We start from the raw sequence: 15,202 nt of genomic DNA, 5'->3' as shown, positions 1-15,202 counted from the left end.
GTTAAAGAGGAAATTTGAAGAACCATCTCTGGGGTATATAGTCTGTACTTAACTAGAATCATTATGGTTTAGATGAAAGTTTATAAAGCCAGATTCCTGAAACATTCTAAGTGACTTAATTTGTTCTGGGACTCTTTCTTTAAGTAAATACGTTGCTCAACTAAAAATAGGCCCTAACTTTTCAACTCTAACATGCCAAGATGGAACATATGTTTTAAATATAAGAAACAATTCTAAGATATTTCCAACTATAGCAGGAAAACTTCCTGATTTTTAAAAAATGTAATAATACTGATTATTTGAATATTATGAACTAGGTCTTCATTAAGGATAAAGGAATAATTTAGTTATTATTCCTTTTAGGAAACATGAGCTCAATGATGTAAAAATGCAACACTGAATGGAGAATGACAACCTTTTCAAAGAGCATACTGTTTCATTGTGACTTCATTTTATATATTTCCCTTCTACAATCAGACCAAGCTTCCTACTCTCCATGTTTTAGGGACAAGGTTGTGAAGGGTCCCGCCTTGGAGAAGAGAAAGTGGATGGAGAATGTGGACAGATACAATTCTAGCATCGATACAAAGTACGGATTCTACACCACAGTCCCAGACACACACAAGCACTAAATTTTAAAGTGTTTGACAATGGATACTGTCAAATTTGTATATATAATCCTTGGTATAAAAAAATAAAGTTACTGGAAAGACCCAGCTTGATTTTACCCAGGGAAACTGATTTCAGATTTCTGACCTCCAGAACTATAAGAGAATAAATGTGTGTTGTTTTAAGCCATCAGAAAAAAAATGTTTTTGAGTTACTAATTCATAGTCAACAGACATACCCTCAGGCCATCTTCTTTATGATCTTTTGTTATACGTTTATTTAAAAGGTGATTGAGTTTATGGAGGGCATCTATGGCTAGAGAAGAGAATGAAATTAAATGAATTCATAAAATACTTCCTTCAAAAATTGTTATGGAAACACTCCTACGAATGAGGCATTGTGCTAGGTATTGGAGATATGAAGAATAAGATACAGTCCCTTGTCCTTGAGTAGTCTGTATAATAGAGAAGGTTATTACTTTAATGAGAAGTCTCCACAAGGTCACTGAGATTCAAGAAAAAAGATCACTCTGGTCTATCTGTATGAGAAGCAAACATAAAAACATCACTCTAAAAAAGTAAGAAAACAGAAATGGAAATATACTATAAACAAATAACTAATCAGTCCTCTTTGGGGAAGGCTATGTCCTCTGTGGAACTAATAGGTCTGTTCCCAAGAGCCACAGTCCGGGGCCTTCTCTTACACACCGGAACAGTCAAATCAGAAAAAAAACACAGTATTTTCATCTGCTTTTGGCTCTCTTCTTCTGGTACAGAATTAAGAAAATCAAAGAAATTGGAATGACAGATAATACTTGACTTCCTTTATATGTAACCTGAATTTATTTTACCAAGTTTTATGCTTATTTTATGTAACACATTTGCTTGATATATAATGTTGTTTTTTTTTAATTAACACTTTTTTTTAAAAGGATCTACTAACAGGAATATGACTTAGAGGTTTTTTTTTTTTCTTTAATGGAAAAGTAAGGCTATAGAAAGGGTAGCTACAAAATTAAAAATTCTATTATAATGGAAAATATTTTAGAAATACATGTGTTCATTCATTTATTCACTAAGTCAACCAAAATTGAATACTTGCTATGTGTGTGCCAGATACTGTACATATGAAACATACCTTTGATTTATGTGCTTGATGAACAATCTTTAGTTTATCTGAAAGAAAAAAAAAAACAAGTTGTCTTTTTACTAAAACTATTCTAAAACTTCATTTCAAACTATTAAAGTGAGATGGGGAGAAGGTGGCAGCTATGAAACTGAGAAATCTGAGTCTTTGCCTTATGATCAGGTTCACTTAAACCTCTAGTACATATTAAAATAAAAATTACATTTGCATATCATTAAAATTAAAGCTCACTGTATAAAGATATTTAAAGCCCTGGCCTTTGACACACACAACTGTGTTTGTACAATAACCTGAAGTCAACTCAGCACAGTTTCCCTTAGAAGACAGGTGAATGACATTATTCTACCCTGTTTGTTAGAGTCACTAAATGCTAAGATTAACAAATAAGGTTTAAAAAAAACAGTCTGTCTTAAATTAAGACAGACTTTGTTAATGTCTACTACTACTACTATTACTAATCTATTAATCTCTCAGAATAGATTCAGTGACAGGAGGTCAAATCATACCAACAAGTTGTTACCACTCTCAGAATTCAAACACCATCAAGGATCACTGGTAATCTGACCAAGGCTGCTAATACCCAAAGACTACTACTGTCTTCTGGTTTTGAAATAATACACAGGCTCACACCATCTAATCTGCTTTACTCAATTCAGAAAGTTTCCAATTCTCCACTCAGTTTTATCTAACCATTTAATTAATGTATTATGATTACATGTGTTATTATGTCTGAATAAACTCTTAACCTTAAACTAAAATTCATTTCTATCAATCATGCTGTTTGATTCAACAAGGAATTCCAGTGAAATGAAATGAAACAAGATAAAAAAGGAACAAGATAAAACCCCAGAAAAACAATTAAATGAAGTGGAGATAGGCAACCTTCCAGAAAAAGAATTCAGAATAATGATAGTGAAGATGATCCAGGACCTCAGAAAAAGAATGGAGGCAAAGATCGAGAAGATGCAAGAAATGTTTAACAAAGACCTAGAAGAATTAAAGAACAAACAAACAGAGATGAACAATACAATAACTGAAATGAAAACTACACTAGAAGGAATCAATAGAATAACTGAGGCAGAAGAACGGATAAGTGACCTGGAAGACAGAATGGTGGAATTCACTGCTGCGGAACAGAATAAAGAAAAAAGAATGAAAAGAAATGAAGACAGCCTAAGAGACCTCTGGGACAACATTAAACGCAACAACATTCACATTATAGGGGTCCCAGAAGGAGAAGAAGAGAGAAAGGACTAGAGAAAATATTTCAAGAAATTATAGTCGAAAACTTCCCTAACATGGGGAAGGAAATAGCCACCCAAGTCCAGGAAGCGCAGAGAGTCCCATACAGGATAAACCCAAGGAGAAACACGCCGAGACACATAGTAATCAAATTGGCAAAAATTAAAGACAAAGAAAATTTATTGAAAGCAGCAAGGGAAAAATGACAAATAACATACAAGGGAACTCCCATAAGGTTAACAGCTGATTTCTCAGCAGAAACTCTAAAAGCCAGAAGGGAGTGGCATGATATACTTAAAGTGATGAAAGGGAAGAACCTACAACCAAGATTACTCTACCCGGCAAGGATCTCATGCAGATTTGATGGAGAAATCAAAAGCTTTACAGACAAGCAAAAGCTAAGAGAAACCAGCACCACCAAACCAGCTCTACAACAAATGCTAAAGGAACTTCTCTAAGTGGGAAACATAAGAGAAGAAAAGGACCTACAAAAACAAACCCAAAACAATTAAGAAAATGGTCATAGGAACATACATATCGATAATTACCTTAAACGTGAATGGATTAAATGCTCCAACCAAAAGACACAGGCTTACTGAATGGATACAAAAACAAGACCCATATATATGCTGTCTAAAAGAGACCCACTTCAGACCTAGGGACACATACAGACTGAAAGTGAGGGGATGGAAAAAGATATTCCATGCAAATGGAAATCAAAAGAAAGCTGGAGTAGCAATACTCATATCAGATCAAATAGACTTTAAAATAAAGAATGTTACAAGAGACAAGGAAGGACACTACATAATGATCAAGGGATCAATCCAAGAAGAAGATATAACAATTATAAATATATATGCACCCAGCATAGGAGCACCTCAATACATACGGCAACTGCTAACAGCTATAAAAGAGGAAATCAACAGTAACACAATAATAGTGGGGGACTTTAACACCTCACTTACACCAATGGACAGATCATCCAAAATGAAACTAAATAAGGAAACAGAAGCTTTAAATGACACAATAGACCAGATAGATTTAATTGATATTTATAGGACATTCCATCCAAAAACAGCAGGTTACACTTTCTTCTCAAGTGCGCACGGAACATTCTCCAGGATAGATCACATCTTGGGTCACAAATCAAGCCTCAGTAAATTGAAGAAAATTGAAATCATATCAAGCATCTTTTCTGACCACAACACTATGAGATTAGAAATGAATTACAGGGAAAAAAAGGTAAAAAACACAAACACATGGAGGCTAAATGATACGTTACTAAATAACCAAGAGAGCACTGAAGAAATCAAAGAGGAAATCAAAAAATACCTAGAGACAAATGACAATGAAAACACGACAATCCAAAACCTATGGGATGCAGCAAAAGCAGTTCTAAGAGGGAAGTTTATAGCTATACAAGCCTACCTCAAGAAACAAGAAAAATCTCAAATAAACAATCTAACCTTACACCTAAAGGAACTAGAGAAAGAAGAAAAAACAAAACCCAAGGTTAGCAGAAGGAAAGAAATTATAATGATCAGAGCAGAAATAAATGAAATAGAAACAAAGAAAATAGCAAAGATCAATCAAACTAAAAGCTGGTTCTTTGAGAAGATAAACAAAATTGATAAACCATTAGCCAGACTCGTCAAGAAAAACAGGGAGAGGACTCAAATCAATAAAATTAGAAATGAAAAAGGAGAAGTTACAACAGACACCACAGAAATACAAAGCACCCTAAGAGACTACTACAAGCAACTCTATGCCAATAAAATGGACAACCTGGAAGAAATGGACAAATTCTTAGAAAGGTATAACCTTCCAAGAATGAACCAGGAAGAAACAGAAAATATGAACAGACCAATCACAAGTAATGAAATTGAAACTGTGATTAAAAATCTTCCAACAAACAAAAGTCCAGGACCAGATGGCTTCACAGGTGAATTCTATCAAACATTTAGAGAAGAGCTAACACCCACCTTTCTCAAACTCTTCCCAAAAACTGCAGAGGAAGGGACACTCCCAAACTCATTCTCTGAGGCCACCATCACCCTGATACCAAAACCAGACAAAGATACTACAAAAAAAGAAAATCACAGACCAATATCACTGATGAATATAGATGCAAAAATCCTCAACAAAATACTAGCAAACAGAATCCAACAACACATTAAAAGGATCATACACCATGATCAAGTGGGATTTATCCCAGGGATGCAAGGATTCTTCAATATATGCAACTCAATCAATGTGATACACCATATTAACAAATTGAAGAATAAAAACCATATGATCATCTCAATAGACGCAGAAAAAGCTTTTGACAAAATTCAACACCCATTTATGATAAAAACTCCCGAGAAAGTGGGCATACAGGGAACCTACCTCAACATAATAAAGGCCATATATGACAAACCCACAGCAAACATCATTCTCAATGGTGAAAAACTGAAAGCATTTCCTCTAAGATCAGGAACAAGACAAGGATGTCCACTATCACCACTATTATTCAACATAGTTTCTGGAAGTCCTAGCCATGGCAATCAGAGAAGAAAAAGAAATAAAAGGAATACAAATTGGAAAAGAAGAAGTAAAACTGTCACTGTTTGCAGATGACATGACACTATACACAGAGAATCGTAAAGATGCCACCAGAAAACTACTAGAGCTAATCAATGAATTTGGTAAAGTTGCAGGATACAAAATTAATGCACAGAAATCTCTTGCATTCCTATACACTAATGATGAAAAATCTGAAAGAGAAATTAAGGAAACACTCCCATTTACCATTGCAACAAGAAGAATAAAATACCTAGGAATAAACCTACCTAGGGAGACAAAAGACCTGTATGCAGAAAACTATAAGACACTGATGAAAGAAATTAAAGATGATACCAACAGATGGAGAGATATGCCATGTTCTTGGATTGGAAGAATCAATATTGTGAAAATGACTATACTACCCAAAGCAATCTACAGATTCAATGCAATCCCTATCAAACGATCACTGGCATTTTTCACAGAACTAGAACAAAAAATCTTAAAATTTATATGGAGACACAAAAGACCCTGAATAGCCAAAGCAGTCTTGAGGGAAAAAAACGGAGTGGGAGGAATCAGACCCCCTGACTTCAGACTATACTACAAAGCTACAGTAATCAAGACAATATGGTACTGGCACAAAAACAGAAACATAGATCAATGGAACAAGATAGAAAGCCCAGAGATAAACCCACACACCTATGGTCAACTGATCTATGACAAAGGAGGCAACGATATACAATGGAGAAAAGACAGTCTCTTCAATAAGTGGTGCTGGGAAAACTGGACAGCTACATGTAAAAGAATGAAATTAGAACACTCCCTAACACCATACACAAAAATAAACTCAAAATGGATTCGAGACCTAAATGTAAGACCAGACTCTATAAAACTCTTAGAGGAAAAGATAGGAAGAACACTCTTTGACATAAACCACAGCAAGATCTTTTTAGATCCACCTCCTAGAGTAATGGAAATAAAAACAAAAATAAACAAATGGGACCTAATGAAACTTCAAAGCTTTTGCACAGCAAGGAAACCATAAACAAGACGAAAAGACAACCCTCAGAATGGGAGAAAATATTTGCAAATGAATCAACAGACAAAGGATTAATCTCCAAAATATATAAACAGCTCATGCAGCTCAATATTAAAAAAACAAACAACCCAATCCAAAAATTGGCAGAAGACCTAAATAGACATTTCTCCAAAGAAGACATACAGATGGCAAAGAGGTACATGAAAAGCTGCTCAACATCACTAATTATTAGAGAAATGCAAATTGAAACTACAATGAGGTATCACCTCACACCATTAGAATGGGCATCATCAGAAAATCTACAAACAACAAATGCTGGAGAGGATGTGGAGAAAAGGGAACCCTCTTGCACTGTTGGTGGGAATGTAAATTGATACAGCCACTATGGAGAACAGTATGGAGGTTCCTTAAAAAACGAAAAATAGAATTACCATATGATCCAGCAATCCCACTACTGGGCATATACCCAGAGAAAACCATAATTCAAAAAGACACATGCACCCCAATGTTCATTGCAGCACTATTTACAATAGCCAGGTCATGGAAGCAACCCAAATGCCCGTCGACAGACGAATGGATAAAGAAGTTGTGGTACATATATACAATGGAATATTACTCAGCCATAAAAAGGAACGAAATTGGGTCCTTTGTTGAGACGTGGATGGACCTAGAGACTGTCATACAGAGTGAAGTAAGTCAGAAAGAGAAAAACAAATATCGTATATTAACGCATGTATGTGGAACCTAGAAAAATGGTACAGATGAACTGGTTTGCAGGGCAGAAGTTGAGACACAGATGTAGAGAACAAATGTATGGACACCAAGGGGGGAAAGCCGTGGGGGGGTGGGGATGGTGGTGTGATAAATTGGGAGATTGGGATTGACATGTATACACTGATGTGTATAAAATGGATGACTAATAAGAACCTGCTGTATAAAAAAATAAATAAAATTAAATTAAAAAATTAAAAAACAAAAAAACAACTAATACTAAACTTTCTTTGGGTTATTTGTTTGGAAATATGTTAATATAAATGTTTCAGACATTACATGAAATTCCTAAAAATCTTATATGTTCTGGTATAATGTTATAAGTCATAATTCTAGTTATTATTTTAAAATGTATATCTCAGAAATAACTAAATTTCCTTGTCAATTGCATTATTATAAACTTTCATCAAATCTTTAACCGTGGTCATTTTTAAGTTTTTTGTCATTTACAGACAGTTCTGGGTGTACTCTGATGCTTTTGCAAAAATGTTCCTATAAATGGGTTTCATCTTCAAGGAATTCATGGAAAAGACTCTGACAAGCACAGGTTTCTGGTAACTGACTATACTGCTGAACTGAATGAATAAGCATTTTCAGAACTCTAATGGAAAACTGATGAATTCATAAAAGTGCTAACAAAAGATCAACATGAAAAAATAAATTAATTACATGGGACTGAGTGAACTGATGAGGATGAGTATAATTTTTGTGACTCTCTGTTTGAATTAAAAAAAAAAAAAATCCCACAAGGACTCAGAGGCAAAGAATATACAAATCAATTTTCACTGCAAAGTAAAGGAGCTGTTACAGTGGAGGATTACTGGACTGAATGTCAATATTATGACATAGTATGAATGTGTTTCATGTTTGGTAATTGCAATCATTGTTGCTTTTTTTGTGGTCATCCATGTACAATGCTTGGTGTCAGTCTATTTATCTCTTGTAAAAATAAAATACAGTGTGTGTGTGTGAAAAAAAAAATCTTTAACTGTGTCATTTTTAAGTTTTTTGTCATTTACAGACAGTTCTGGGTGTACTCTGATGCTTTTGCAAAAATGTTCCTATAAATGGGTTTCATCTTCAAGGAATTCATGGAAAAGACTCTGACAAGCACAGGTTTCTGGTAACTGACTATACTGCTGAACTGAATGAATAAGCATTTTCAGAACTCTAATGGAAAACTGATGAATTCATAAAAGTGCTAACAAAAGATCAACATGAAAAAAAAATTAATTACATGGGACTGAGTGAACTGATGAGGATGATTATAATTTGTGTGACTTTCTGTTTGAATAAAAAAAAAAAGGATCTGTTTAAAAAAAACAAACCTTGATTTAACTATGTTCTAATAATACAGAAGAATAGGGTACCTATTCAGTTAAGAACCAGCACCCTGAATTACCCATTATTTTAAAAAGTCAACTTTCAATTACCTATTGCAATTTTTAATATAAGGTCAGCCTAATCCCTGGACTATATGTATTGTTAAGAAATAAAAATAAATCTAACCTAAGTGAAATACACATACTTAGGATGTAAATATGCCACAACTGCTAAAAATAAGCTTACAATGTACACAAGAAAATAAACAAATGTGACTTGTGAATTATCTATTATACTGAGTTACCTATTATACTCTTTTTCTCACTGCAGATATATATCAGTTTGTTACTGGAGACTAAAGAAGCCAAGAGTAGTTTTTTTTTAAAGAAAAGGACCTTGCAATCAACTTGCAAAACTGTAGTTTGACCTTGCCAAATGTTAATCATGTTCTATATATTTTGCTAACAAGTCTTTAAATTAGAAATATCTTTGTTCTGATAGGTTCTAGAACCCCACAAGAAGGAGGCCACATTTTTTAGCAGAAAAAGAAATGCTTTGAACAGAAATTTTCACCAGATTTTTCTCTCCAACAGAAATTGGTAAGACTTGGGAAGAAGGTAAGAAAGGAGAAATGACAAGCTAGCAAAAGATGTTGTATTAATGTCCCTTTCTTTGTTAAATCATCTCTTTCACTTGTTTTTCCTTCTTAAAAAAATAATCTTCATTATTAACAGAAACAACTTCTGTGGATATTGTTTCCTTAATGCAAATTCCTTGAGGAAAGCAACCTCATAAAAATAAAAAGAAGATCTTATGTTTGCGGAGAATTTAATGTGTTCACATTGTTTAATCTACTCTCACACAGCCTTAGAAACAAACAGGATTAGCAGCCCCACACTGCACAACAACCAACATTTACTGCACACATGCACCAAGCCTAAACGATAGGATTTAAAAATAAAACAACATCCCCCGTGCTTTATGAACACACTGTCTGGCCAGGGTAAATCAGTAATAGATGTAGATGCCAATTAAATGGGAGGAAGGGCTCTGAGAAATCTCAGACTCTTGGTGGCCTGGCAGAGAGAACTGGACCTTTGTCCAAGGGCACAGAAATGGCAACTAACAAAAATGAAATTTGAGCCTGTGTCCTTTCCACTCCCCAACACCCAGTGTGTTCAACCCCATAGAGAGTGTAGCAATACTGCAGGACAAGGACAGGTGAGAAAGTAACACTTCAGCCTTTCTTGTCAAACACAAAGTGGCAGATTGTTAAAGAGCCAAATGCAGACAGTCACTTGAAATCTATCAAAGCCATGGTGGTTCTCTAATTTCTTCACAGATAAATGTATTCATTTTTCCTGTCAATTCATCTTAGTATAGAAATAATAGGACAAGAGAATGTTAATAAGGTAGAATAATATGAGAGGTACATTATCCACTACCATGGAAAAACAAAAAGAACAAGGAAGAAATACAAAATCAACTGGAAAGCAACGTTTAAAATGGCAATAAATACCTATCTATCAATAATTACCTTAAATGTCAATGGACTAAATGCTCCAATCAAATGACACAGAGTGAAAGACTGGATAATAAAACAAGAGCCTACAATATGCTGCCTACAAGAGACCCACTTTAGGGTGAAGGACACACATAGATTGAAAGTGAGGGGATGGAAAAAGATATTTCATGCATGGAACCATAAAAGACCCAGAATTGCCAAAGCAATCCTGAGGAAAAGGAACAAAGCAGGAGGCATAACCCTTCTAGACTTCAGACAATACTACAAAGCTACAGTAATCAAAACAGTGTGCTACTGGTACAAAAACAGACATATGTTTCAATGGAACAGAATAGAGAGCCAAGAAATAAACCCACACACCTACAGTCAATTAATCATTGACAAAGTAGGCAAGAATACAAAATGGGAAAAAGTCTCTTCAGCAAGTGGCGCTGGGAAAGTTGGATAGCTGCATGTAAATCAATGAAGTTAGAACACACCCTCAAGAAGTTAGAACACACCCTCACACCATGTACAAAAATAAACTCAAAATGGCTTAAAGACTTAAACATAAGACAATACACCATAAAACTCCTAGAAGAAAACATTCTCTGACATAAATCATACCAATGTTTTCTTAGGTCAGTCTCCCAAGGCAATAGGCAATAGAAAAATAAACAAATGGGACCTAATCAAACTTACAAGCTTTTGCACAGCAAAGGAAACCATAAACAAAACGAAAAGACAATCTACAGAATGGGAGAAAATATTTGCAAATGATGTGACCAACAAGGGCTTAATTTCCAAAATATACAAACAGCTCATACAACTCAACAATAAAAAACCAAACAACCCAATCAAAAAATGGGCAGAAGACCTAAATAGACGTTTCTCCAAAGAAGACATACAGATGGCCAATAGGCACATGAAAAGATGCTCAAAGATGTAAATCAAAACTACAACTAGTACCACCTCACAGTGGTTTTTAATGGAGTGTTGTATTAATGTCCCTTTCTTTGTTAAATCATCTAAGCTACAGACATATGTTTGTATGTAGCTTGTATGTAGCTGACCAGACCTCACACTGGTCAGAATGGTCATCATTAAAAAGTCTATAAATAACAAATGCTGGAGAGGGTGTGGAGAAAGGGGAACCCTCCTACACTATTGGTGGGAATGTAAGTTGGTGCAGCCACTATGGAAAACAGTATGGAGGTTCCTCAAAAAACTAAAAATAGAACTACCGTATGATCCAACAATCCCACTCCTGGGCATATATCTGGACAAAACCATAATTCAAAAAGATACATGTACCCCTATGTTCATAGCAGCACTATTCACAATAGCCAAGACATGGAAACAACCTAAATGTCTACTGACAGAGGAATGGATAAAGAAGACGTGGTACATGTATACAATGGGATACTACTCAGCCATAAAAAAGAACGAAACAATGCCATTTGCAGCAACATGGATGCAACTAGAGATTATCACACTAAGTAAGTCAGAAAGAGAAAGACAAATACCATATGATATCACTTATATGTTGAATCTAAAATTTGACACAAATGAACCCTATCTACAAAGCAGAAACAGACTCACAGACATAGAGAACAGACTTGTGGTTGCCAAGGGGGAAGAGTGTGCGGGAGGGATGGACTGGGAGTTTTGGGATTAGTAGATGCAAACTATTATGTACAGAATGGATGGGCAACAAGGTCCTACTATACAGCACAACGTAGTGGGATAAACCATAATGGAAAAGAATATAAAAAAGAATGTATATATGTGTATAACTGAATCACTTTGCTGCGCAGCAGAAATTAACATAACATTGTAAATCAACTATACTTCAATTAAAAAATAAACAAAACAAAAACAAAAAAAAATTTTTAAAGCTATTTTAGGCAAATGAAAAGGACAAGAAAGCAGGGGTGGAAATACTTATATCAGACAAAATAGACTTTATGACAAAGGCCATAAAGAAAGAAAGGACACTATATAATGATAAAAGGCTCAATACAAGAAGAGGATTACACTCATTAACATATATGCACCCGGGACTTCCCTGGTGGTCCAGTGGTTAAGAATCTGCCTTCCAATGCAAGGGACGCGGGTTCGATCCCTGGTCGGGGAACTAAGATCCCACATGCTGCGGGTCAACTAAGCCCATGTGCTCTACAGCCTGCGCCCCAACTACTGAGCCCACGCGCCACAACGAGAGAGAAGCCTGCGCACCGCAACAAAGAGCCAATGCAGCCTAATTAATTAATTAATTAATTAATTTTTAAAAACATATAGCACCCAATATAGGAGCACGTAAAAACACAAAACAAATACTAACATACATAAAGGGAGAAATTGACAGGAATATATTGTTTACCACCGTGATGATTAACAGTCAGATATTTTGATGATTTCATGATCTAAAACTGGTCTTTTAAAATAACTTAGGGCTTCCCTGGTGGTGCAGTGGTTGAGAGTCTGCCTGCCAATGCAGGGGACACGGGTTCGAGCCCTGGTCTGGGAAGATCCCACATGCCGCGGAGCAACTAAGCCCGTGAGCCACAATTACTGAGCCTGCGCATCTGGAGCTTGTGCTCCGCAACAAGAGAGGCCGCGATAGTGAGAGGCCCGCGCACCGCAATGAAGAGTGGCCCCCACTTGCCACAACTGGAGAAAGCCCTCGCACAGAAACGAAGACCCAACACAGCAAAAAATGAAAATAAATAAATAAATTTATAAAATAACTTACATGGAACACAAGTTTGAATACACACCCACACCATGCAAAAAGGGAAACTATATGTAGCTATGCTAACTTTAAGTGGCATCTGCAGGCTGATTCAAGTTTAAGGTTACATTTCAAGGCATGATACTTTGAAAGCCATGAAAGACGAAACTGGAGAAGTTTCATATTTAGTTAATCATGCTTTTTATTCCTTTCTCTTATTCAATATTTAGTACGTAAATTCTTTAAGTCCAATAAATCAAAGTACTTTCCACTCAGTGCCTTTAACTTCTGCTTGACTACCCCTTGTGACCTCACAATTAGTCTCTGGATATTAAAATGCATACACACGGTGAAGATTGTGATTTCAAAGTATTTTAGGTCATAAGTTGCTCTACCAAATGGCAGCAGAATTAAAAACCACTCCAAAAATGATCTAGGGTAATAAAAAATTTATGCTTTAAAAATGTCTGCACCAATTAACAGAAATATTTATTAGGTGCATTGTAATTCTCAAGTGAAGTCTCAAATTCAAAGTTTGGTGAGTGTCACTACGCTGAAGGTTAATAACTGTACCATCTTTATAATGAATAATGAAACCCAGCTTCTTGCCTTATTACTACATTTTAAAATCAATAATTGCAACATATAAAATTACTATGTAACATGCTCAAGTTACTGGCCTCTAAAATGTTAAATCTCTTCTTATAATTCCTAGTCTTTAATCATTTCTTCTTTTCTGATTACCTGACAAAGAAATTCATTTTAGACAGTTTGCCAAACATGCTATTCCTCACAAATAGGAGGAATATACAGTTCATACACTTCCCTACACAATTACAATTTAATGATATACTAGAATCCTATATTTCTAAATAACTTCCGTAGTGGTTTTTATATACAGAGAGTAAATTCATTTTTGAAAACCGAATTTAAATTCACATCAATATAAAACTAATGTGAAATTATATTAATATATATCTTAAAAGAATAAGAAAAATTGGTTACCATATTTATAATTTCTGAATGGTGGTGGCAGGCTGGTTCTCAAAGGGATATCTGTAAGAGAAAGATTATTTTTATTATAAAATATTCAAATAGACATAGTATTAAGTGAATTAGCATTTTATTATACAATAGCATCTTATACATTTGAAATATACAGTATGTATGTGGGAGACATTATTATATAGTTGATGTTCATTTAGCATGTGAATCTGAGAACCCCTTGGGGGGGTTAAGTTAGTAGTGGAAACCAATGATCTAGAACGATCTTAATACTCTTACCAAATTTCAGATAACCTACCATGTAACAACTCTAACTCAGCAAAGAAAACAGAACAAAAACAGAGTAAAAAAAATTTTCAAACAGTGTCCCAAATACTAGAATTAGTTTTAAATAATAATTAAACTACAACCCCTACAGAGGGCAATTAAGTAACATATATCAAAATTACATATGCATATACCTTTTGACCTAGCAATTCCACTTGGAGAATTTACCATAGAGATATACTTTGCACACTCTTGTGCGTGTGTGTATGAAACGACATACATACAAAGGTACTAACTGTAGCACTGTTTGCAATAGTAAATGCCTGGAAAAATCCAAATATCCTTCAATGGGGGTACTTGCTAAATAAACTATAATATGCCCAAACCATTAAACATATTTTTCAACTGTAAAAAAAAAAAAGGATGAGGAAGAAGCTCTCTGCTAATATGATAAGATCTTCAAGATATGTCAAGAGTAAATGAGGCATAAGGCAGAGCCTTATTTTTAGTAAGCCACCTTTTAAGTAAAAGGGGGGGAAAATACGAATATATGTTTGCACATGCTTATATTTTCATGGGAGGGAGCATGATGCACTGGTCAGATAGAGAACAGAAGTGGCAAGGAGACTTCTCACTGTATTCCTTTTTACATTTTGATCTTAAAACCACAGGAATGTGTTATCAAAGAAAACTCTAAAAAATCCCACACATCTGAATTAGGAAAACTGTTTAAGTACAGTTACCTTTTAAAGGTCAAATACATACCAAAATTAAAATATATTCATTTATGTTATATGCATTTAAACTACCTACTACCAAGTATTCCAGATACAGGGTAAATAAGAAGTTACCAAAACAAGTCCCCACTCTTGAGAGCACATGCTCCCTGGGAATCCTGTAAAAAGGTACTGAGTTGGCCAAAAGGTAAGATGGCTCTAGTAGCATTTAGTTGCCTTTAACTTCATTCAAAACAATTATGTTAGATTGTATTGTGACAGCTGTCGTATCAGAGTGCATT

General features: G+C 34.9%; 2 protein-coding genes across 5 annotated transcripts in view; one reads left to right on the top strand and one right to left on the bottom strand.

The window, feature by feature from the left end:
- The window catches only part of STEAP3 (STEAP3 metalloreductase), a 101,706-nt gene extending 101,114 nt beyond the window's left edge, over positions 1 to 592 (top strand). Inside the window, exon 5 of one of the 2 annotated variants that reach the window (XM_061183119.1) lies at positions 506 to 592. In XM_061183119.1, coding sequence (XP_061039102.1) covers positions 506 to 577 — 72 coding nt within the window. In that variant the 3' untranslated portion in view covers positions 578 to 592. Of the gene's footprint in view, positions 1 to 363; positions 404 to 505 lie in introns of those variants that run through there. The other variant, XM_061183145.1, reaches the window with a different exon arrangement.
- The window catches only part of C1H2orf76 (chromosome 1 C2orf76 homolog), an 85,586-nt gene that overhangs the window by 14,004 nt on the left and 56,380 nt on the right, over positions 1 to 15,202 (bottom strand). For all 3 annotated transcript variants that reach the window (XM_061183158.1, XM_061183168.1, XM_061183178.1), the window contains exons 4-5: positions 13,918 to 13,968; positions 1,747 to 1,784 (exon numbers count right to left, since the gene is read on the bottom strand). In XM_061183158.1, coding sequence (XP_061039141.1) covers positions 1,747 to 1,784; positions 13,918 to 13,968 — 89 coding nt within the window. The remainder of the gene's footprint in view (positions 1 to 1,746; positions 1,785 to 13,917; positions 13,969 to 15,202) is intronic.

This window comes from Eubalaena glacialis, chromosome 1 (assembly GCF_028564815.1).
Source record: "Eubalaena glacialis isolate mEubGla1 chromosome 1, mEubGla1.1.hap2.+ XY, whole genome shotgun sequence".
Lineage (NCBI taxonomy): Eukaryota > Metazoa > Chordata > Mammalia > Artiodactyla > Balaenidae > Eubalaena > Eubalaena glacialis.
Note: the sequence above shows the minus strand (reverse complement) of the source record. Positions and strands in the feature narration are given on the sequence as shown.